The sequence below is a fragment of the Lycorma delicatula genome, chromosome 1 (assembly GCF_047948215.1).
Source record: "Lycorma delicatula isolate Av1 chromosome 1, ASM4794821v1, whole genome shotgun sequence".
Classification (NCBI taxonomy): Eukaryota; Metazoa; Arthropoda; class Insecta; order Hemiptera; family Fulgoridae; genus Lycorma; species Lycorma delicatula.
The window spans coordinates 193010504-193036244 of NC_134455.1; the positions used below are offsets into that span (position 1 = coordinate 193010504).

The following is a 25741-nucleotide window of genomic DNA, read 5'->3' on the forward strand; positions in this document are numbered from 1 at the left end:
TCATCATTGTGCACCAACAGTGGATATTTAGTTTATGAATTATACCTTCATTGTGTTCACTACAGTGAAAATACTTTTATACTTTGTAGAGAAAATTATTAATCAGAGAAAGCAAGACTAGTGTATCTTGAATTCAGGTGGACATAGCCATAAAAAAAGTCTGAAACAGAGCGCGTAAAACAACAAATTAATATAGCCATTTCTTTTATAAAACAATGATTTTACATAAATTCCTCAACTCAGTAGGAAAATGCGTCTTTTTATAACCAAAATTTATTAAATTTCCTGTGTTTGAGCTAAAATATTTTTATATGAGGGTAAATCAAATATAAACTGGAATTTCTGTTGTTGATGCATGGCTAACGGAGAGGGGCGTGGCTTCTCAGTGTTGTATGTAGGCAGAGGATGTGAAATTTTGAGAAGACTTAAGGCACAGTTCGGGGACAGCACACTTAAAAAAATTCAAGTGTGTGATTGGCATAAACAGTTTTTGGAAGGACAAGAAATAGTTGAAAATGAAGGTCACCAATGTTGTCCAAGGACAAATGCCTCTGCTGAAAATATTCTCATTCTCTTTTGCATCGAATCATGACCTGCGATGAAACTTGGGTGCACCATTACACCCCAGTCTCAAACAGGCAATTATAGAGTGGTGAAAAAAGGGAGAAACTGCATCCATTAAAGCCAAAACTTGACTGTCAGCTGGAAAAATTCTCTGTTCATTTATCCTAAGAATCAGCAGTATGGCATTAGTTCTAATATTAGAATATTATCTCAAGGGCAGTAAGTGCTGTTTGTATCAACTCATTTCTTTTATTTAGCTCTGTTACATCTTTTAATATATTTATGAATTATATTACCAAATTACCTATTACGAATTTAAATATAGGTTGTAATAATTATTCACTACACGTGGTACATATGATATATGAAAGATTATTCTTGCATGATGTTTAGTAGCATTTTTTTAAACTTATTAGAATTCAATGTGAACTGTATAAATAATAAAATAAAAAATATACCTCTAAACTAAACTATATGATTTTTTTAATCAAATCAGCCCTACATTTATTCTTTGCAAAGATTATATTTAAACTTATACTCAACTTCATTAGACTCCTTTACTTACATAAACTTTATCTATTAAGCTTGATCTGATTTTAGTGTATTTTTGATGGCAGATTATATAACTTGATTTACGGTGTTAAATTAGTAAATATTATTCAAATAAATGAACCTTTCATCAAAAAGTTGACATTTTAAAATATAATGATAATGTCTATTTCATCATGTTTTAGTTGATTTTGAAATGAGTAAAACAAATTATGTTGATATTAACAATTAACCACTGGATAGAAATTTACAATGAACAAAGACTAAGCAAAAGTGAAAAATTCTAACAAAAATTTGATATTGACAAAACTGTTTGAGCTTAATACATAAAAGAATGATGAAATGATGATCTGGTTATCTCATCAGTTTAATTAATAGACCTGTTAAATATTTTGTAAATCGATTTGAATGTAAATTCTTTAAGGTATGTAAAGGCATATTGTTTAAATTTAGAAATCTAAAATTCAAACATTGAAATTTATTCCTACAGTAATTATTTGTGGGAATGAAAGTATACGAAAGCACAGAGGGGGTAGGGACCATAATGGAAAAAGGTAAGGGTCTACCATATGCATGAAGTAGGGAGAATTCGACTGCTAGTGATGCCACACTGAGTTAGAATCCATAAAATAATAATTATATCATCTTTTTATACATGAAATAAATTCATTGTTATTATTTTTATAGTGTTGTCTTTTAAAAAAAAAAAAAAAGTTAAAATAATGAAGACATAATTTTTAACTTGTTAAAAGACACACGTCTTTCTTTTCAATGTGGTGTATCTTTCATCGCTGCTTCATATTATTTATTGGTGAAAAATATTAGTAGCAATAGTGAGTAGGGTTCATTATTTATTTAATCGTTCATTAATAGCATGGATTATATAAATTATTTATTCAATAAGTTAGTCTAAGTTTACTGCTGTAATAACTGAATTATCTGTTCAGATACAACTGTAATAACAGTTGTATCTTGTTACGTAATTTGCTGAAATTGCAGTTGTGTAGTCATTATTCTAGAAGTTATTATTGCTAATTGCTTACCTTATATTCTATAGCATAATAGAGTTGTAACTGGAAATTCTTAATTGTCCATTTTTTATTTATTGTTTATTCTAAAAATATTTTAGTGCAACATTTTTTTAGTTTGTAATTACAATTTGTTGGGTTCTTACACAGTACACTATTTATTTTTTAAAATGAAAATTCAAAATTTTGTAATGCACAGGTGTTTAATACCAGTAAAAAAACTAAGTGGGGTTAGGTATTATTACTAATAATAACTAAAAAATAGACCATTGTGTGTAAAAGGAAAGAAAATATAAATGAAAACAGAATAAAAATGCAGCTATCTGTTCTGAATTTTTTCCCCTAAATTCTTTATGCCACTTGTTAAATTATTCTCCATTATATTTTAGAATTATTAAAGCAGATATAATTCCAGTCTTTAAAATTAGCAATTAATCTGAACATCCAATTTCACAATTACAAAAAAGGCAACAATGATATGAAAGAAGGCAGAATTAGAAAATAGCCCATGAAATTTCTAATAATTATTATTTCATCATTAGTATTTCATCAAATTCTAATATTTTTGATCCCTGTGAGAAGAACAGTAATGAAGTAATTGACAATCATAGAAAGAACAGTTTATAATGAACAGTTGCAGGAATTAAAAGAACAGCTTGCTTAATTAAAAGAAAGGGAACCAAAAATTATAAATAAAATTCATGAAGCTGGAAAAGGTATCAAATTATTAAGAATTTCAATTGTTAAAAATACAAATAATAAACTGGTAAAAGAAGGAAAATAATAGAGTTGTTTTCTAAAGTACTCATGACAGGTCAAATTACAGTGTCTTAAACCAAAAAATTACAATTGAAGTAGTGAAGATAATTAAAATATAGGAACAGCTATTTCTTGCTAAGTTTCAATGCAAACTCATATCATCACAAATTCACATCAACTTTGTATTCATTATTGGCCTCAGTTCTCTGCAAAGTTAGACCAGAGAATTTTATTGTTCTCTGGGAATATTAAACAATGTAATTTTGATAATGAACCATAAGAGCTTAGCCTTGTTTTATTTAAAAAAAGAAATAGTAGTTCTTTCTTCCAATAAAATGATGCTGATAAAACAAATAATTATGGTCAGAAGTGTTTCAGGTAAATAGAAACAAACAATGTTGTATTATAATTTCAATTGTTCATTTAAAAAGGAGATTAGAGAAAATGTAATTTTTTATTTAGAAATGGCAGGCTTTAATTTTTACCACTATCTTCTAATGTGGGTGGTGAAAATTGAACTCTGTAGAATGAATTTAACTTCTCTCCCCAAAAACCTTTCTTTAAAGTCTATGATAAAAATCAATTGATCAGTCTTTATATTTGTTGATGAGCCTCATTTATTTAAACTCGTTTGACATTTTTTACTAGAAATATTTTAGAATCGAACCTAAAAGTGCCTTTCAAAATATGAAATGAGCATACAGTTGACAAATAAGCAGAATGTTAGATTATCTTTTTTCACATTCGATTGCAAAAATGCTTCAATTTTATGATAAAAAAATTAATAGTAAAAATGGATGGGAAGTTATATACAGTGTTGAAGAATTGTTCAGTGATTGCTGTGTCATTTTAGTAAGAAAGTTATTTACAGTTCTTGAAGCTTTAAAGAATAAAATGTTGCAGTAACTAGTGTGCAACTTGCTTAATTACTATCATATTTTTATTTTTAATTATTTGATTATTACAGCATTATTTATTTATGTTAATTTATTGATCATTTTTTTTTTATTTTTAAAGGATTTTGAACTGAACCATCAATTAAAGAATTTAACAATAGAGTTCTTGGAAGACATTGTATATAGCCCTAATTTACTCCCTGCTGAACACAAAGCAGCATCTCAGTTGCTGAGGCTCTTAACTAAAGAAGAATCTGAAGGCTGTAAGGTAGATTTAGATCTTCTTCTAGCACCTCCGATGGTAAGTTCTATATTAAATCTATTTTGTAAAAAAAAACTGTGCTTACATTGTACATTTAACAAAGTAAGTACTTAAGTTCTTAGAACTCAAATTAAGTGTCAACAAAAGCCACCAAAAACGATGTTTTTGGTGGCTTTCTGAATTTCAACAGAGTTGTTTTGTATTACTTGTACCGCACTGAGAATTCTGATAACTAACTTCTGTTGTATTACACTTTTGTTCATATAATAATGATTTCAACTGGCTCTAAGTAGGAGTCCTGAGTTGTTAAGATGACCTTAAAAGCCAGTTGATAGTCCGCCACGACCAATTCAGTTGTTTAAAAAAAACGCATATTTTGTGTATTGTCTAACTGCTAGAAAAAAGTATAGAGTTTCCCCATCATGCTGAAAAATTATCTGCTCTCTTGTTATCAGAGGAACATCTTCCAGTAGATCTGGCAAATTGTTTTCTCCACCAGTTTTCCAACTACTGCTGATTCTGGGAGTGTGTGCATAGGCAAATGCAGTTACCACTACCAGCTTGCCAGGCATGAAGTAACTGCAGTGCAAGTGTAAAATGTACTGGTAAACATATAGTCTGGAACAGACTCAGGTCAACTACTCCTGAGACGTGCGGTTAATTGAAACCCAGCCACCAAAAAAATTGGTATCCACAGTCTAGCATTCATATCCATATAAAAACAACTGCCTTTACTAGAACTCAAACCTTAGAAATATTGACTTAAAAAATCAGCTCACTTTGCAATGACGGAGTTTAACCACTACATAGATCTGGAAAAGCAAAAAGTTTAAGTAAGAAGCATAAGAAGCACCCAAAACATTCTTATTGAAAATAAATAGTCCCAATATTTTGTTGCCTATAATACGGCACCAAATGTTTATTTGGAACCTATGTTGGGATCCAGTTTTGATGGTGCTGTGTAGATTTTTATAACTCCATATGTGTTTTTTATAATTAAAAATCCAGCTTCGAGTAAATTTGACTTCATCAGTAAACAAAGTAGAATCTATATTATTAACATTTTTCAGAATCCAGTGACAGATTTAAACAGTGACAGAAATTTAATTAGAAAGATCTCTAGGAAGTTTGTTTTGTATCTTTTGTAGATTAAAAGGATGAAGTTTATCTTTTGAAAATATTTAAGCAAAATTCAAAATAAATTTTATTTCTCAGAGGAATAGACCAAATTCCGAGATGTAACTGGGAAGCAATCATAAGTTATAGCTGAACTTTCAGATGTCATTTCTGATAAGAGTTGTTTAATTTTACATCTATAATGAAGATTCAAAGCTCAGTTTACTTACTGGAACAGGCATTTTGCTGACAATCAGTTTTTTATGTAACATTCACTTTACCCAATATCTAAACTGGTAGGAAATATTACATTTATTTGAAAAACTGGAAGACCAGATTTCCTGTATCTCATGGCATGAAGAGAATAGAGAATTGCAGTTTGCATATGATAGTAAAGGCAGTCTACCCAGTAAAAGGCAAAGGCCAATCTACCCACGGAACAGAGTAGTAACATTTTTATTATCAGGCACGTTCTAAAATATTTGCCTGCTTGTTCCAAATTTCAAACTTTTACCATTAGTCCTGGAACCTCTCCTGTATAATTTGGGTTGCGTTTCCTTTCAATTCTAGAGGTTCTCCAGTATCTTGTTTGTAATTATTCTTGCTGTCATGATGCACTTCTGGATCTAACTATTTAAGTTGTAGGAATCATTTATTGTGGTTATAAATGATTCATAATTTTCTAAAAGTTGCTCATTTTCATTGTCATTGTCCATTTCATCAATCAGTGGTTTAAATCTGAGTTTTCTTTAAAAACATGATTATTCTGTATGTCTTTTAATAATTATTGAAACTATTTACCAGAAAGTTGGGATTAGTCAACAAGTATCTCAACTAATTGTCAAATGATCCACAGTAAAGGTAAATGGAAGAAATATATACAAGGGAAAACACTGTTGATAAAAAACCATGTTTACAAAAACAAAGAAAGAATTATTTATTTATATATGAGAAAAATTAAAGAAAAGAAAAGTATAAATCTAGAAATATCTATGTATAAAGACGCTTAGTATACTGTTAGAAACTGTTAAATATGACAGGTTGATTTGTCATGAAAAATTTAGCTTTACCTGGTTACTACTAGCAAGAACCTAATTTTAAACAGTGCCAACCCTCATAGAAAGGTTCCTTATAAAGATATCCAAGAATAGGAAAACATACCACTTCCTGTATTCATAGAGATGATTAGAAATTCCTTCTAGCCTAGTGGCTAGTGTTTCATTGTAAGAGTTTAGCTTAATATGGCTGATGTATTTTAAAAATAAATTTTCCTTGCTATTATGATCTTGGAAGCATATTCATGTAAGTTTAGGTTAAAGCCTTTTTTTTTAAAAACTAATTCTGTAGAAAAGTCTATTTAAATTTGGATGAGTTCCTTAATTTCAACTGATTCAGAACCAGTTTAGATAATATGTAAACTTAATGTATTATTTCTATTTAAAAAATATTTTTCTAACTTTTACCTTATGTATTCATTTTATTTAAGTCTTTGTTGTTACAGTTTTTGGCATAAAATATGCCAAAAAATGTTTATCTTCAGTAAAAAATAAAATAATTAGATACAATAAACTGTAGAAAATGTGCAATCCTGAAATGCACAAAAATTTTTGAATAATTAAAAATAAAACAATTGTAAAGAATTCAGAGGATATAATTATAACTGAATACAAATCAATCAATGTTCAAATGTGGCTGAGATACTGTCAAAACCAAACAAAGCAATATTGAAAATATTTTTTGTCACTGCAACTCTGTCAAAGACTGGAGTCAAAATAAGTTTAACACAATTAAAAACTGACTAATCAAAACAAACTAACTTTTATCAAAATTAGAATCGGCTAAACATTGTAATTCAGACATTTTTATTACTGTCTAACATAGATGTAAATTCTGTGAAGATTAATTCAAATGCTGAAGTGTATTCATTTCAAAATATGAATATGCAAGAAAAATGAAGATTTTTTTTTTTGTTGGATGAAGTATTAAAAATATTACCTTAAAAACATAATTCTATTATTAAATTTTGATTTTTAAAATATCAATGTGTGACTTTTTTTCTAAATATATGACTAATTAATTAGACTCAAGTCCATTATGAATTAATTAATTAGTGTTTTTATTCTGTTTCTATTTTTACAGACACCTAGTAAAGAGAGCATAGAAACCCTTTCTGCTCTGGAAATTGCTGAACAAATGACCTACTTAGATCATCAGATTTTCATATCAATTTCATGCGAGTAAGTTGTATTTTTTAATTTGTGAAAAGTTAAATATTTATGAAAAAATTTCATAAATATTTAATTTTACAAATCCTTTACTGTTAATATTTTTATAGTGATATAAGAGGGTTATTTTTTTCAAGTTGCGATTGGTCGCAAAATAAAAACCCGCGCAAAAATCGGATGAACCTTTGTGCATATGTGTTGCGCAGCGTCTCTAGTGTGGCCTTCAATCACGCCGCATCACTTCGTTTAGTTCTGAACACCCAGCTAACACGTAAACATTTCTACAACAATAGCATCTCCCACCAAGTGTGAATTGCGAGCAGTAATTCGATTTCTTCAGGCTCAGGGGTGTAATGCAGCTGAAATTCATCGATGAATAAGTAATGTGTATGGTGAAACTTCAATGAGTGACAGCAAAGTGTGACAATGGTGCAGGAACTTTAAAGCAGGACGTACAGATGTTCATGATGCAGGCGGTTAGGGAAGGAAGCGAGTATCAACCGATGATCTCGTTGAGTGAGTGGATAGGCAATTCGAGAAAATTGTCAGTTTACAATTTCTGTATTGAGTGATTCGTTTCCTGAAATTTCAAGGTCAGCTCTCTACACCATTGTGAGTGAGAGACTTCAGTACCACAAACTTTAAGCGAGATGGGTTCCCAAGATGCTGTTCGACCATCACAAAACAATGAGAATGGATACCTCCCTAATGTTTCTCCAGCGCTACCACAATGAAGGAGAAGATTTTTTGAACAAAATTGTCACAGGGGACGAGACATGGGTCAATTTTGAAACTGAAGAAACAAAAGAACAGTCCAAACAGTGGATGCATTTTCATTCTCCCAGTAAACCAAAGAAGTTCAAGTGAACCTTCTCCAACAGAAAGTGTATGGCTACTGTGTTCTGGGACCGGAATGGAGTTCTCTTGGTGGAATTCATGGAACGTGGCACGACCATCATTATTCCAGCCTCATACTGTGTGACTCTTCAACGTCTACGAAGGGCAATTCAGAATAAGCGAAGAGGAATGTTGTCATCAGGCATTGTCTTTCTCCATGACAATGCTCGGCCACACACTGCAGCTGTAACAATGAAGCTCCTTCCTCATTCAATGAAATATGAGTGACATAATAACTATCATAAACCTGTTTCCTTTAAAACTGATCTCTATGTTAAAAAGTAAAATTTGAATTTATTACTGATATGTATATATATAAATTACATATTTAAATCTATTTAACATAATATACAAAATAAAAAATTGAACACCTGTAAAAAAAACAAGAGAATTATGCAAAAAATTCAGAATCAAACAAAAGATTAAGCAAGCATATAGAGCTAAGATTATTATTAATAATAAACTATATTTACTACATTTAGAAATAATTAAAGGATTACAATTTACAGTTTACAAGTATATAAGAGATTTAATTGATAATGAAGAAGATAAGCACAAAAAAAAATTAAAAAAACTTTTAATAAAAAGGTAAACTAATTAGGGAATTATAATAACAATAAATACAATGAAAAAACATTTATATTATAAGAATTTTAACGAATCTACTTCTTGTAACAATAATTACAATAATTATCAAAATAGTTTAAAAAACTAAACATAAATAATAAAAAAAAAGCTGACAACACAGTTGTAAGGACCTTTCTGTCACACAGCTTTCTTCTGATGCACAGATTACACACAACTTAATTAAAAATATTTATCACTTGTTTAAATATAATATTTTTTTGTTTATTTAATTCAATAATTCTAACTAAAGCATGCACGCATACTGTATTTGATTCACGCCTGTGTGGCAATACTAGTAACCACTTTAAATACTTTTTTACACTAAATATTATTCATTTATTTAATTCTACTACTCTCCTGTGATATTACAACATAGCAGACAACTACAGCAGCTGTATGTCAGTGCTATACTAGCAATTCTTGTGGTGATAGGTGGTACTTACTAATGATGCAGAATACACACTTAGCCACTAGTTTATTTAGAGCAATTTTTGGAATAGGGGTGCGATTTTTAAAAACTTTTTTTGCAAATATTCTTATTTTTTAATTATTAACAAATGTGCCTAAGAAGAATAAGATCGTAATTAGGCGAAATTTGGTGGTACTGAGGGTGACCTTGCTGTACATCCTCATCCCATTGACCTTTTAAGATGAAAATTTAATGGCATGTAGATGTAATCTGACCAAGTTTGGCCAAAATTGGCGGAATAGTTGTGGAGATATAAGGTGATTTAGTGTACGATACCGAACACACACACACACTTACATATGAACATCCAGAAAATTTCCATCTGATTTTTTGGGTTCCTTAGGTATCAGAAAATAAAGATCCAGTGAAAACTGCATATGCTCAAATTGGACCAATTACAATACTTTTCCTTCTAAAGCTATAGCGCTAGACGGGAAAGTAAAATTATTACAGAATATGAAGTTATCAAGCTAAAAAATAAACTTCATAATGATGTTCTAATATTATTAAAATCAGACAAGATTAATACATCTAATATCAAGCAGTAAGACAAATATAAAGAACTTATGAATAATTACACTGAAGAAAATATTTAAAGAAAATAAAAGACCCACAAACTAATATTTAAGAATTGTAAGATTTAATATATAAATATAAACTGTTATTTAATTATGATAAATTAAATTGTCATACAAGGTTATCCCTATATACCATCATCCTCAAAACTCACTGGACTATCGAAATTACATAAAATAAATAATCCTATAAGTAATTTAATAAATTTTGAAACATAAACTGCATAATTCATTGCTAAAATACTTAGAATAAAAATGAATCTTAGCTATAAAGATAATGTAAAAAATGGTTATGAAGTCCTAAATTACATTGTATAAAGTTGATTTTAATACAAAAATGGTAATCTGTGATATATCACTAACAGGTACCTTAATATACCAATTGACAAGACATTAGAAATAATAATAAATAGATTAAATAAAACCCCAGAATACACCAGTCCATTAATTGCTATTATACAAAATATAATATTCTTCAAAATTACTTAGTGTGGAATAATCACAGAGGGCCTACTAGTGGGATCATGTATAAATGAAGATAAAGTAATTCATGAGCTATTAAATATACACTAAATATTGTGGGTAATATATGTAGATGTATTTTAGTTATATATAACCCAATTTTAAATAACAAACATTTAAACATTTTAAATAAATGTAATAATTACAATAAAAATTTAAAATCTACTTTTGAAATAGAAAAATACATTTTTTAGATATTGAATATCTAAATAAACATAACAATATAATGGAAACATCAGTTTATAGAAAAAAATAATATTACAATACACTACATTTAAATTCCAAACACTCATGGACACAAAAAATAATAGGCAAAAAAACTTAATATTTAAAGCTATTCATTATACAAAAAACAATAAAAATAAACTCAAAAAAGAAATAGATGAAATAAAACAAACACAGTATTTAATGGTTTTGATGATTAAATTATAGGAAAGATTTATAAAAAAAAAAAATTATAAATAAAAAATACCATGATAATTATATTAAAACATAACAACGAAAAATAAGACCAAGATTAATTTATACCTAAAATACAATTACACAAATAAAATAATAGAAAAAGTTATTAACTTATATGATAAATAAAATATGAAAAAGTATATAAACCAAATAATCATATTGCAAAATATTTAAAAAATAACAATGGTTAGTAGGGGATTTTTTAGTGGAAGGCATACTTTTCATTTAATTAGGCTCATTTCTCAAGTTTACTTCTAACTTCTTTTTTTTAGTTATAAAACACCTTAGATTTAAGTAATCAGTATGGTGTCCATGGAAGAATTTTTTTAATCAAAAGAAAAGATTCTAATAGCCAAACTCTACAGATTCCACATTTAAATAAGAATAGATTATAACTTTTATTTTTAATAAAATAGTCAAAATGATGAGATTGAATCTCATCTTTTTGAAGATGTAAAGTTTTTAATAGTACTTTTGAAACTGATGGTAGTCACAGAAAATTACTGAAGTGTAGAATACTGTGATTTTTCATGCTCTTGACGTTAAATTGTGGCGTACAGTAGTTTAATTCATTGTGTTTAATTTTTGACTGTAATTGTTATGTTTAATTATTAAATTATTATGATTAGCCAATAATGTGTCAATGCTGGGCAATGAACTCTCCCATTGGGAATTATATATCTACTTACTCCTGTCTTACATATGTTTTTTTCGTAAATTCATTTCTCTCCCTTATCTCATCTACCCACCTTCTTTCCCAATTCCTGTTCCCTTTATCCATTCTACAAGTACTTTGCACCTACAGTTATTAAATGTCCTGATCATGACTATTTTATTATTTTAAATCTTGATCTTTGCTAATTCTTAAATGTGGGTTGCTGTGTATTTATGTAATTTTTCTGTTTAAATTTCTAGAGAATTCCTTGGTCAAGCATGGATGAAAGCTGATAAAGCTGCAAGAGCACCTCACATAATTTTAATGACAAGAAGGTTTAATGAGGTAGCTATTTATTGATTATCTCTGCTCACTTATTATTTATGGTATATTTTAATAATGATGATTATATGTTTAATTGTAAAACATAGGTTGTCTGAACTACTTTTATCTAAGCATAAGTCAGTACTTTTACTGCTAATTTTCTAGATTGGTTTACTACGATATCATGTAGATTATTTCATTACTATTTTTATTATTTCATTAATCTGCTCTTGTTAGAAGTTGTAGCACAGTAATATCTAAGTTTATCTGAAAGTATACGTTTGACAAAGTACCATTCAGATCAGAACTAACCAAATACTTATGATTACTGTTGTACTCTCAGAAACCGCCTTTATTATTATTATTATTATTAAAGTTTAGCCTTATTATTATTTAAGATTAGCCTTTTCATCAGTACCTATCATTATGTAAGGTCCGGCATATAAATCTGATGATTTTGTAGTAATTGTTATGTTGGCACCACTGTCAATAAGAAGGCGGGAGTGTTGTACATTGACAGGTCTATTCATGCTATTTCAGTAGCCAGTATGTTGTGGTCAGGTGAACAATGAGCGTTTGTGATTGAAGCCTATTTTAAAAATAATGACTCGGTTATTGTAACACAGCATTTATTTTGCAGACATTTCAATTTAAATTGACACGCGTCTGTTCCTAGTAGGAATACGATATTGTTGTGGGTGAAGAATTTTAGGAACACATCGTCTGCTTTAAAAATGAAACCAACTGGACGAAAACCCACTGTGTGAACGCCTGAAAACATTAACGCTGTAAGGTTAGCTGTACGCAGTCTCCACGACGTTCAGCAGCGAGACATACTGCTGCGCTAGCCATTTGTGATTGAAGTGTACGACGAATTCTTCATGCCGACTTGAAATTCCATCCATATAAGTTGTTAGTGCAGCAACTTAATGCAAATAATGGGTGTCTTGCAAAGCAGCTTGTGAGGTCATCCTCAAAAATGTCCACCAGGATGCCATTATTCTTTTAAGTGACTAGGCACATTTTCATCTGTGAGGATTTGTGAATAAACAAAATTACTGTTATTGGGCTTTGCATAATCCACAGCAAATTCTTGCAAAATCACTACACAGTCAATATGTTACAGTGTGGTGTGCGGTTTCAAAGTTCGGCATAATTGGTCCATATTTTTTTGAGGAGTTAAATCGCAGAGTAACAGTAACATCTCATCGATACGTAAACATGTTGAATGAATTTCTGCGACCGAAACTGAATGACTTTCAAGAACATGAAATTGGGTTTCAGCAGGATGGTGCCACCGCCCATACGGCAAGAATCGCAATGGGTGTTCTGTGAGAAACCTTTTCTGGACGTTTTATTTCCCGATTTGGTGACATTCCTTGGCCAATGCATTCATCTAATCTGGCTGTTTGTGATTTTTTTCTGTGGGGGTATCTCAAACATAAAGTCTTCAGTAGTCAACCCCAGTCAATTACAGAATTCAAGGAGGCCATTCAACGAGAAATTGAAGTAGTTCCACAAGTGATGATTGATCGAGCAATGTCAAATTTTAGAATGAGGTTAAGTGAGTGTGTGAGGAGTAATGGAAAACATTTGGACAACATAATATTCAAATTAAAAAAATATATGTAAGTAATTCACTCTAAATTGCAAAAATTGATCTTAATTTGATATATTAAATATTTTAATAGTATGAAACACAGTTTAATTATTATCCCTCAAAAATCGTCAGGTTTATATGCCGGACCCTTTATATTAAATTTATTCTGAGTTATTGTTACCATGAACTCCACCTATTTCAATTAACTTTATTTTTACAAGCCATGGCATCTGACCTGATAAACAGTTCAGAAACAATTCATTGTGTTATTGTCCATGACTTTCTGTTGGCAAATACTGATTTTTTTCATTCAAAAACTAAGGAACAAATTTAATTTTTTGTTTCCAAATTTATCTGTTAAGAATGTTGAGTATAGAATCCTTAACTATTATTGATGGATTAAATTAAATATTTATCTTAATTTTAGGTTTTTGGAGGTTGGTTTTAAAGTAGAGACAGCATTTGTTTGATTTGTATTATTGTTAATATAAAAAGAAAGACTGTTTCTAAACATTAATTTCTAAATTATGAAATATTTTTAAAAGAGTGAATATCTAGCCAATAACTTTAAAGAAGTTTGGATGATCAGGGCATCTTTAATAATAAAATAAATACCTTTATCTGCCTTTTAAGTTTGCCAGTCAGTCCTGTTTATAAAAAGGATTCCTTTCAGTGCATAGCAATTACAGCATTGGTCTGTTTATTGTAATCTTTTTCTAAAGCTTTGAACATTTTTTATTTTTTTTTTTAATTATAAGGATGAAGAAATGATAGAAAATTTAATATAAGTATATATATTAAAATTAATTTTAAGGTTTGCTATCATGTAGTGCTTGTCCCCCATCCTAACCCTGATATCATTCCCTTCTGAAATATTTATATATCCCTAAAACCATCTTTAATCTGAGACCCTCTTTTTGAAAAAAATTATTACATGTCCTTATTAGACTTAAAGGACTCTATCAACCCACAGAATCTTTATTAGTACTCAATCTAATTCACTGATTTATTCTGCTATCACTGAACATCTGCTAGTAAAATGAGAATTACTATTATCTTAACTGGTAGTTGGATGAAATGAGTCATAATTTTTTTTCAAATAAATGGCCAACATCATATATATTAATTAAATAGCAATATTTAGTAGTAGAATATATATATATATATATTTACAGTTAAAGAAATTGTTGGCTTATTTGTTAGAATTGCTAGTTTTGCACAAGTAGTAGTTCCCTGTAATTTTATACAACCACCATATAAGTTCTTTATTTTGTAGTATCTTAGTGAATATAATCATTGCAACATGATTTTCAACATGATTGCAACATGACTTCCAATGCGACCTATAAGCCTCATTTGGCATAATATTGTATGCAAATAAGAAATTTGTTCTTGAGTGAATAGTTTATAGCTGAGGAAACTTATTATTGGAGAAAGCATGACGACATTATGAAAATTATTATTTTTCTAAGTTATTCTCTTTTTAATTACAATTAATGAATAAAATAGATGGGTGATCCTTTTTTTGGAGGTAATGGCTTAGTCATATCTTTGTAGCTTAATTTCTCTTGCGAAGTTGCAGTCTATAAAATATTCACGTATAACTTACGGTTGTAGCTCCTAAAAAAATGACATGCACTACATATCTTCAGCAAAGATTTGATCTTCCAAGTTTAAAAGAATTATTTTAATTGTACTTGCAGTTGTTATGATTATTGTTAATAAGCAAACAAATACACTGTATTCTGTAATGGTTCACTAATTTTACTAGCTCGATACTTAGTGTCTAGCCCCTTGTTTGTCATTTCTCTTTTTGACTTTTTGTTCCTCAAGATATTAAAATTAAATTAATTAAATATCTATTTGGAAGTGGCAGATCCGTCAACAGTCCTTGAAATTCTTAGCCTTCATGATAAAAGAAAAAGAAAATTCAGAATCTTTTGATAGGCATATAATGTAAGGATCAGAGTTAGTGTCCTCTGTTTTGTTGTTTGCAGTTTCAAGAAAGTCTGGTAAAAATTTTATAATGCTATTTTGTAATTAAAATTTGTTGTGTACTACATAAATCATTATATTACTTACTAATGAATACTATTTTGATCTATGAAGATCAGAGGTATCTCATTTAGTTACTTTCTTCCTCTACCTTTCCTGTTTCTTTATCACTCATTTCTTCATTCAGTAGTGCTGTAAGAATTGTGTCATTGTACTTACACCTTTTAGTAGCATATAGTAGAATATCTGCTTGATGAGTTAGCAACTCCTGTGGAACTATTCTATGGCTTTTACTTCATATCCAGCTGTTGCACAAAACCCAGATTATTAGCCATGAAAAAAATTTAAAAATTACATAATCTGTTTGAAATAGTTCAGTTTAAAGTAGTGCAGATAGAGGACTAATATTGTTAGCCTGACACAACATAAAGAACTTTGCTCAACTATGCAGTGCTGTCCAAAAAGAGTTTGCTGAACTATGCAATCCAATCAACTGCATCTTGCTACAGCTATGTTTGTTCAGAAATCAACAAGTTCAGAAATGTTTTGAACAAATGTTGTACATTATAAAAATCTGTTCAAACAATGATGAGTATTCTAATCAACAGTTTCTGGGTCCTTGTTCACTAATTAATAATTAAAATTCTGTTTTTGTATTTCAGGTATCACAACTTGTTGTGTCAGAAATTGTTCGAAGGTCTAGTATGTCTGCTCGTGTCAATGTAATAGAAAAGTGGGCAGCTGTGGCAGACATATCACGATGTTTACATAACTTTAATGGCGTTCTTCAGATCTGTGCGGCATTTACAAACAGTTCTGTTTTTAGACTTAAAAAGACTTGGGAGAAAGTCTCAAAAACGGTATTTTCAATTCCTTACTTTTAAATGCATATTAAATGTAATTTTTCCTAAAAGTAGAAAATATCATTTTACGTCTGTAAATTGGTAATGTTTCATGACTTTTGAAGTTGAACTTGTTTTATTTAGTTTGTAATCAAAATTTATGTGGGGCTTCTGTAATCAAAAACATCATCTGTTAAATAAGATCCTGTTCACGTATTTCACTTCTGAAAACAGTATAACTAGTGTCAAGTATAATAAGCATCCTGGGCCAGGAATTCTTGTGAAAAATGGGATAAAACGGTTTCCTGTTACTTTTTTTGTTCTGAAGCCAATCAAAATGCATTTACACCTCCTACCTGTAAATGACTCCAGGAACTGGTTGCTTTTTGAATACTATTTCACTCGGGGGAAAACTATTCTGGCTAATGCAGCTTATATCCAGCTGCGTTACTGCTTAATATCCAAGTCTTCAGAATAATTGGAATGAATATACGAATGTTTCAATTAGAAGGGATACAACATTAATTGTTATGTTATGTTTATATTGATTTTAAAATGTGCAAGTCCTGTTTCTTCCAGATCTGTTTTGTATATGCTTTCAAGCAGTCTGAATATATTTTTGCTCAGTAATGTTATTTTTTATGACATTGAACAGGGTCACTTATGAGCGGTTGAGCACAATAACTTCAAAACAGCTAATAATTTCTCAACACATGCCACTAAATATCCATTGTTGTGAAAGTACACAGCCAGCATTATTTTTCCTTTTACTATATAAGCTCTCATCAACCTTGATGATTTTATCTAGTTCTCTGACTTTAATAACAGGCCATTTGCTTAGTGCATCTGCATGAACTTTCTGCATATTTTTATTCCAGGCTATTGTTTTTTATTATACACTTTTAATTAGAGAAGACAACATTTAATAGATACAAGATATTTAAACCAACAGTAGATGAAGTGCACAATCATTACAAGTGGAGTATATAAATTCTCTAGCCAGTTACTTACATACAAGTTTACCTACTTGGTTAGTGCAAAGTAAATTCTTAAATTTTACTTCAGTGTTGGTATAATTTGCAGCACCAATGAACACATTCGCTGAAGTAAAGTTTTATATTGTGACCATTTTTACATTTCAGTAGCATGTAAAATTTTGTGTAGCTGAAGGAAAGCATGTTCTTTTTCTTCAGTGTTGGACAGTCTACAAAGAAACATCTTATACAATGAATATTATTATCAGCACTATACAAACAAAAGATACAGTAATGTAGTATCTTCAACAAATAAAAACCAACTGAACCATGACAAAAAGCGAAAAAGGTTTATTTATTGCAAACAATAAAGAGATAATGGCAAAAATGAAATGGTAGTTGATATCTATTGTACATTTTCAGTTTTGTGATTATTTTATTCCCTCTATCTTATTGAAGAGAAGTCCATCACAAAAATTTAAAGAAAAACTGAAAAAATTGGGAAGCCTCAATATTAATATATTAAGTTCCTAAATTAGTTTAAAAAACATTAATCCTATTTTCATTTGACATAACTTTTTGTAGATTTAACCATATAGTTGGCCTTAGGTGCTATATGTGGTGTCAAACAAACAAACTGTTGTACTACATGCAATTTGTACTTTTGACTATTGCATTTAGATTTCTCTAACATATAGATTTATTAGAAAAGTGAACAAGGTTTTTTTCAATAAAACTTAGTAAGAAGTCAGTATTTTCCGTATGCAGGATTATTATATATCACATGCATCAGACGGATGTTTAGTACAGGGTTACAAGTTCAGTAACATATTTCAAGAGAAAATTTTATGTCCTAAAAATTTTCTTACCATTTATGTTTTTTTATTGTTAGGAGAGATCAATGCCTTGTTAGAGGAAGGCAAAATAATGTGTTTTGTTGGTGATGATTAGTGGCCGGCAAAACCTACCTCAATAGTCACTTTTAGCCATTTACAGTGATTTCTGACTTAAAAAACAAATTAAGATCTAATTTAAATAAAAAATAAAAACTTGGTTCTTTAAATAAACCATTTATAAAAGTAATTGTGACAGTGTTGCTGTTTGAAAAAAAGTATGAATAAATTAAGTTAATGTAAATTAAATAGAAAGGTAATCCGGTATATGATCATATATAAAGTTTTTGATATCTGTTTTTATAAACACTGATGTGGTAAATTTCCAATTTTTTTTGTAGAGGATGGTTCAAAAAGTAAACTAAGGTTTTCTTCAATATCTATTTTTCAGAGAAAAAACTACCTTTTTTAAAACTCATGTCAGTTTAAAGAACCAAATATCAAAACTAACAATCAAATATAATATATATGTGAACTAGAAATTTCATTAATGAGTAGAGAAAAAATTTACGTGGACTAGGTTTCTAGGTGTATAACTGAAACTTGCAAATAAATTTGTATTGCTTCTACTAGATTTTTCTAATAAATTATAACTACACTTATTTATAATGTTATAGGTATATAAATTTCCTCAAACAATACTTTTTTTGTTTGTAAGTATCTGAGCTGATAACTTTATTTGTTTGATAATAATCTTGTATTAAATTATTATCATATTCATGAAATTCAAAACTAGTACCTTAAGATCAGATCCCATTTTTTGACACTGTATTATCAATATAGATGTTTTAAATTTTTCAGGATAATGGAGAATGCTAACTTAAATTTTTACAAACTTTACAATTGTGTGTGTGTTTTAAGCATAATATGAGTTATTAATATTGTAGATTAAGTTTTAAATCAAAATAATACAGAGTATAGTATTAATTTACATTTAAATTTATTTTTGTTTGTTCAGACTAAGCAAACAATTGAAAAACTGCAGGCAATAGTCTCATCTGATGGCCGTTTTAGAAATTTAAGAGATGCTCTACATCGTTGTGATCCACCCTGTATACCTTACCTTGGAATGTATCTCACTGATCTTTCCTTTATTGAGGAAGGAACGCCTAATTTCACCGACGAGGGTTTGCTCAATTTCTCCAAAATGAGAATGGTAACTTTATTTGTTTCAGAAGTTGTATATATTCAATAGAATATATTTCTAAAATAAGTTTGCTATCAAACGTTCTTTGATTGAGCTAACTGGCAGGAGAGCATCCCCATTTAATCTCAAGACTTGTAGATTCTTACTGTGAATATATTTAGTACACCTATGAACTCAATATATCTCACAGACTTGAGGTGTCTAATTGGATTTATTGTTTTCCCACATGGACTCTAAGTTTTTGATTTGTTTTTATAAAAAAAAAAAAAATTACTAATTGAAAAATTACTTCATCGAGTTAAATGCTCCTTATATTATTTGTTTCGATAATAATCAAAGGTGAAAACTTTATTTAAACGCCATACACTGTAACATAGTCCTGAAAAGAAATTTTCATACACATATAAGCATTTTAAATAATCTTATTTCATTTTATTACTTTTGTATGTACACATACATATTTATATTTAAATTTTTTCTATTTATTTATTTTTATTTTTTTGTAATAAATGATTTGCTTACCAAGCATTCCTTTAATATTTTTTTAATATATTATCATCAGTGAATCATTAATAACTTATAATTGAATTTTTTTTTTTTAATTTTCTGTAACAACTACCAATAATAGAAGCGTTTCCATTCAAAGGTAGAACAGCAAGATGAAAATAAAATTTACTATACTAAACTAATAGACATAATTCTTTAAGTTGGTAAACTGTTAACACCACCCCACTCTCATAATGATATGTTTATTTTTTAATTAATTGTACCACTACAATTGATAACTTACATTTATGGTTTTTAAACATCTGGATATTTTCATTAAATCTGTTGTTAAAGAATCATTCATTTTTTTCAATATGAATATTGTTGACATGATTCACCTTGGTCAAACATGATTTTACAGATATCAAAATTATAATTATTTTTATAGTTTTTATATTAATGCTCTTATTTAAATATTTTTTATACAGCTATTAGATTTAAATGCTACAAATATATAATTTTTATAATTATTTAAAGATTGTGTAATTATTTTTTTTAGCTATAATAGTAAAATATGTATATTAAAAAAATGTAATTCATAATAGTTTTTATTTATATATATTTTATTGATGAAATCAATACTCTCTCTAATTATTTTGTGTTGTTTTTACCTTATGAAATTTAGTTCCTTTTTTAATTATTTATCTTCGTACGGTGTGAATCATTTCAAAATTAGTATTAATTTTGTGTATTATTAGATAGTGAGGATTATTTTGTATTAAATTGTTAATAGTAAAAGATTTATAATAAATTTTGAGGTCAGAATTGTCAGGGAGTGGGGTGGGAAGCTTTTTGGGGTTCAATTTTCACAAAATTTTGCAAATATAACCCACTTTATATTAAAATTAATTAAAAAAAAGCTATCTTTTATTTATTCATATTTTTTTTTAATTTTGTTAATTCTTTTTAATTTCTTCCTAGAAGTAGTGCATGCAATCCCCCCCCCCAAAAAATAAATACTTTGGGGCAATTTTGGGACTGGAAAGCTGATCAAAGTTTAAAAATACAGATTTTTTTTAACTTTTCAAAAATTTGTTTTTTATTTATTTAAACTTTAAGTAATAATATTATAATAAAATTTCATCATACTTCATCCCTCACCCAAAAAAAAAGGAATCTTAGGTAACATTTTATTGGTTGTACGTTTCTTTAGTAGAATTTTTTACTTTCTTCCACAGGTAGCAAAATCAAAAAGGTTTCTTGGAAGGTGATTTTGGAGGTGAGGGAGTAGGAAAAAACAAATACTAATTTTTTTTTAAAACTTTTTTTGGTTTATTTAAACATATAATGATAATTTTACAATAAAAATTCATCATAAATTACCCTCTACTCCAAAAAATGTATCTTGGGTAATGATTTTCATGTATAATTATTTTTTCCCTATATAAAAATAAATAACTAATGCCAGGAAAGTATTACATCTTTGTTCTCAACTTTTTTACTATGGAATATGCCAGATGATTTTCAACAATAAATATTATTATTATATAATTATTAGAATTACAATTATATAATTATTATTATTTTTTGCTATCAATCCACATCGTCCCATTGTTGTCATCTAATAAAAGTTTCACTATCATTCAGGCACTTTTTTTGTTTTCATAAAAAACCAATAGGACTTTTGAAACTTATAGCTAAGTATGAATTCTTATATCTTAAGAAATAGTATATATTGGAGCTCATTATATTAACTATCTTAAGATAAATAACTGTTCTTTTAACGTCTCTACCTGAACATATATTTATATTCAATTTAGTAAAATAATTATTATTATTATTTTTTTTGTTCTATTTGTCCATATCTTCCTTTACACTAATTATATCAAAGACAAAAGTAAAACCTAGCTTTCCACCAGCAGTACAGAATCTAACAATGTTTCTTATCTTATCTTATTTCTTCTCCAATTTTTACATTAAAAGCGCTTTTGAGTATTTCCCTCATCATCAATTGATCAGAATTTAATACAAAAAATTGTTAACTTTTTTTTTTGCTATACTGTGAGTACAGTACTGTATGTTTGGCTGGTCTTAGGAAATATTTTTATTTTTGATTACATATTTTACAATATGCAACAATTTTTAATTTTAATATGTAATTTAAAAAAAAAATTGATTAACTGACAATGAGGGAACCCTCGAAAGAGCTTTTAGTGTAAGAAACATACTGAGAAACAGTATGATGAGATAAGAAACATTGTTAGATTCTGTACAGCTGGTGGAAAGCTACTTTTACTTTTGTCTTTGATATCACCTTTATTATAAAATTTTATCAGGTGTCAGTTAAAAAAAAGGCCAAGCTTATCAACATTGAGTATCTTCTGATCTGAAAAACTTCTTTGTAATTGTAAGTATCGATTTTCTAGACGGTTATGAGACATTATGGAACCACTCAAAGTTTAATTACTAATTTTTCAGCATATGTCATTTTGCTCCCTCTATCAATCATGAGACCTTGCCGATGGTGAGGGGGCTTGAGTGCTCTCAGTGATACAGAGTAGCTGGACCAAAGGTGTAACCACATCAGAGAGGTATCTGTTGAGAGCCAGATTAAGGAATGATTCCTGAAAGAGAGCAGCAGTTCTTTCAGTAGTTGTTAAGGGCGTAGGTCAGGATGACTTAAACGGTCATATCAACATCACTCAGTCTTCTGAGTACCGAGCAGCTGAGTAAAAATGACAAGGTAGAAAATTCAGAAGAAGAATGGGAAAATGTTAAAAAGGAAATTCTTCAATCAGCAGAAGCAAACTTAAGCAAACAAAGAGAACTGGTAGAAAACCTTGGATATCAGAGAATATATTGCAGCTGATGTATGAATGTGAAAAATATAAGAATGCTAGTGATGAAGAAAGTAAAAGGAACTATCGACAGTTAAGAAATACTATAAACAGGAAGTGCAGACTAGTAAAATAAGAGTGGATTAAACAAAAGTGTTCAGAAGTGGAAAGAGAAATGATCATTGGTAAAATTGACATAGCATGTAGGAAAGTTTTGTGGTACATAAATTAAAATCTAATAGTATGTTAAACAAAGTGGTACACCAATTTATAATACAAAATGGAAGGTCGATAGATGGGTGGAATATATTGAAAAGCTATATGGAGGAATTAAAAACTGGTGTTATAGAGGAATGAATAGGAAGTTGAAGAGGATAAAAGGAGAGAAACAATACTGAGATCTGAATTTAAGAGATCATTAAAAGATTTGAATGGCAGAAAGGCTCCTGGAATAGACGGAATACCTGTAGAATTACTGCATAGTGCAGGTGAGGACGTGATTGATGGTGTGTAATATTTATGACAAAGGGGAAGTTCCGTCAGACTTCAAAAAGAGTGTTATAGTCATGATACCAAAGAAAGCAGGAGCAGATAAATGTGAAGAATATAGAACAATTAGCTTAACTAGCCATACATCAAAAATCTTAAATAGAATTCTGTACAGAAGAATTGAGAGGAGAGTGGAAGAAGTGTTAGGAGAAGACCAGTTTGGTTTCAGGAAAAGGATAGGGACAAGGGAAGCAATTTTAGCACTCAGATTGATGAAGGAAGATTAAAGAAAAACAAACCAATGTACCTGGCATTTATAGACCTAGAAAAGGCATATTAAAAAAAAAAAAAATTTAAATTAGGGTTCAAGTACAGAGGTAGAAGAACAATTGCTAGCATTTACAGGAAGCAAACAACAACAGTAATAATTGAAGAACATAAGAAAGAAACCATAATAAAAAAGGGAATCCAACAAAGATGTTCAATATCACCATTACCTTCAAAATATTTATATAGAACTAGCAGTTAATAATGTTAAACAACAATTTAGATCCAGAGTAACAGTACAAAGTGAAAAGATAAAGATGCTATGATTTGCTGATGATATAGTAATCCTAGCTGAGAGTAAAAAAGATTTAGAAGAAACAATGAACGACATGGATGAAGTCCTACGCAAGAACTACTACATGAAAATAAACAAGAACAAAACGAAAGTAATGAAATGTAGTAGAAATAATGTAGACGAACCACTGAATATAAAAATAGGAAGAGAAAAGATTACGGAGGTTTAATAAAATTCTTTTGAATTTTATTATTTGGGAAGTAGAATTACTAAAGATGAACAAAGTAGGAGTGATATAAAATGTCGAATTGCACAGGAAAACCAGCCTTCAGTCAGAAATATAATTTGTTTACATCAAAAATTAATTTAAATGTCAGGAAAACATTTTTGAAAGTATATGTTTGCAGTGTAGCAGTGTGTATATGTTTGTGTATGGAAGTGAAACTTGGATGATCAGAGTACCTGAGAGAAAAAGATTAGAAGCTTTTGAAATGTGGTGCTATAGGAGAATGTTAAAAATCAGGTGGTTGGATAAAGTGATAAATGAAGAGGTGTTACGGCAAAGAAAATATAGTTAAAAGAAGATACAGACTTAAGGCCACATATTAAGGCATCTTAGAATAGTTGCTTTAATATTGGAGGGACAGGTAGAAGGGAAAAATTTTGCAGGCAGGCAACATTTGGATTATGTAAAACAAATTGTCAGAAATGTAGGCTGTAGGGGGTATACCAAAATGAAACGACTGGCACTAGATAGATCTTGGAAAGCTGCATCAAACCTGGTTTGATGCTCTACAACTTTCTTATTAAGTAAAATATCGAATTCGTTTAAAGTTCCTACTATTCTTTTGGTAAGGGCCAAGAGGTGAAAAAATGGTGTTTCAAGGTCAAAAAATATCATAGCTCCCTTAATAGGCACAGGATTAAATCTATTTAAAGTGGTCATTAGTCCTTTAAATATTATCTAAAAATTTTGTTTGAAATTATTTTTGATATGACCAATTCTTATGGCAAGGGATGACCAAAATTTTGTTGGAATTGTAAGAAGAGGTTTCCCATATGCTAAACATATGAAACCATTGTCGTGTTGAGTGAATTTGAAGTGAAAGCATTTAAACTGTTGTGACTTAGTACTGTGTATATTTTAATTTTTGCAAGTGACACTATTTTATGTGGATAATGTAGGCCTATTGTACTTTCAATTTATCTTCTCAAAACATCACTGTTGTTACATTTACACATGTTTTTAAATAAAACTTTCTGAAAACATTGTCTTTTTTTTATCAATACAAAGAGACAAACCTAGAATCTCCCACTAATACTGAAATAGGTGTGTTGTCAAGCAGTTCAGGAAAAATCATAAGGAAGTCTTGATAAATTTAGCAGTACCTTGTATTCTAATCAGAAAACATAGTATCCATAAAACATGGAAAGTAATGTTTGATACGAGTTCGTACAATCCAAGTATGCCTACCCCTATTTTGCCCCGGTGAAATCTACCTCTGCCTTCTGGCGTGCTGAAAGGAATTTTTTTTTTACATATGCATAGTTCATACTAAAAATATGTACAAGCTTACGCAATGCAGTTAGTTACTATTAAACAACTTTTTACTGTTTGTACACTAATAAGAGACAGTCACTCCAAGGTAAAAGATTTATAACTAACTGGAAAAAGAGTTATAATAAAAGTACTTTTTTATTTATTGCTTTTATATAAATAAATTTTTTGTCCATCTGTATACATTCTATGATCATTACAACAAGAGTATTTTTGGCTAGGATTTCAAGAACTACAAAATGCCAGTTATAACTAGTTATTATTGTGACTCAAATCTACTTAATATATTTAATTTAATCTTTAAATATGCAGATAATTCATTGTTACTGTAAGCAATATTTTCCTCTAGAAATGCATGTTTATGTTATATAGATATAGCTAGCTAAACATTTAGACAATTTTTGTCAATAAAAAAATTATTCAATATG

The 25741-nt window shown here is 29.1% G+C and overlaps 1 protein-coding gene across 1 annotated transcript in view; it reads left to right on the forward strand.

The window, feature by feature from the left end:
- Positions 1–25741, forward strand: part of LOC142317735 (ras-specific guanine nucleotide-releasing factor 1-like) — a 526102-nt gene that overhangs the window by 499738 nt on the left and 623 nt on the right. Inside the window, exons 25-29 of the mRNA XM_075354282.1 lie at positions 3918–4097; positions 7314–7411; positions 11867–11951; positions 16188–16385; positions 19193–19390. Coding sequence (XP_075210397.1) covers positions 3918–4097; positions 7314–7411; positions 11867–11951; positions 16188–16385; positions 19193–19390 — 759 coding nt within the window. The remainder of the gene's footprint in view (positions 1–3917; positions 4098–7313; positions 7412–11866; positions 11952–16187; positions 16386–19192; positions 19391–25741) is intronic.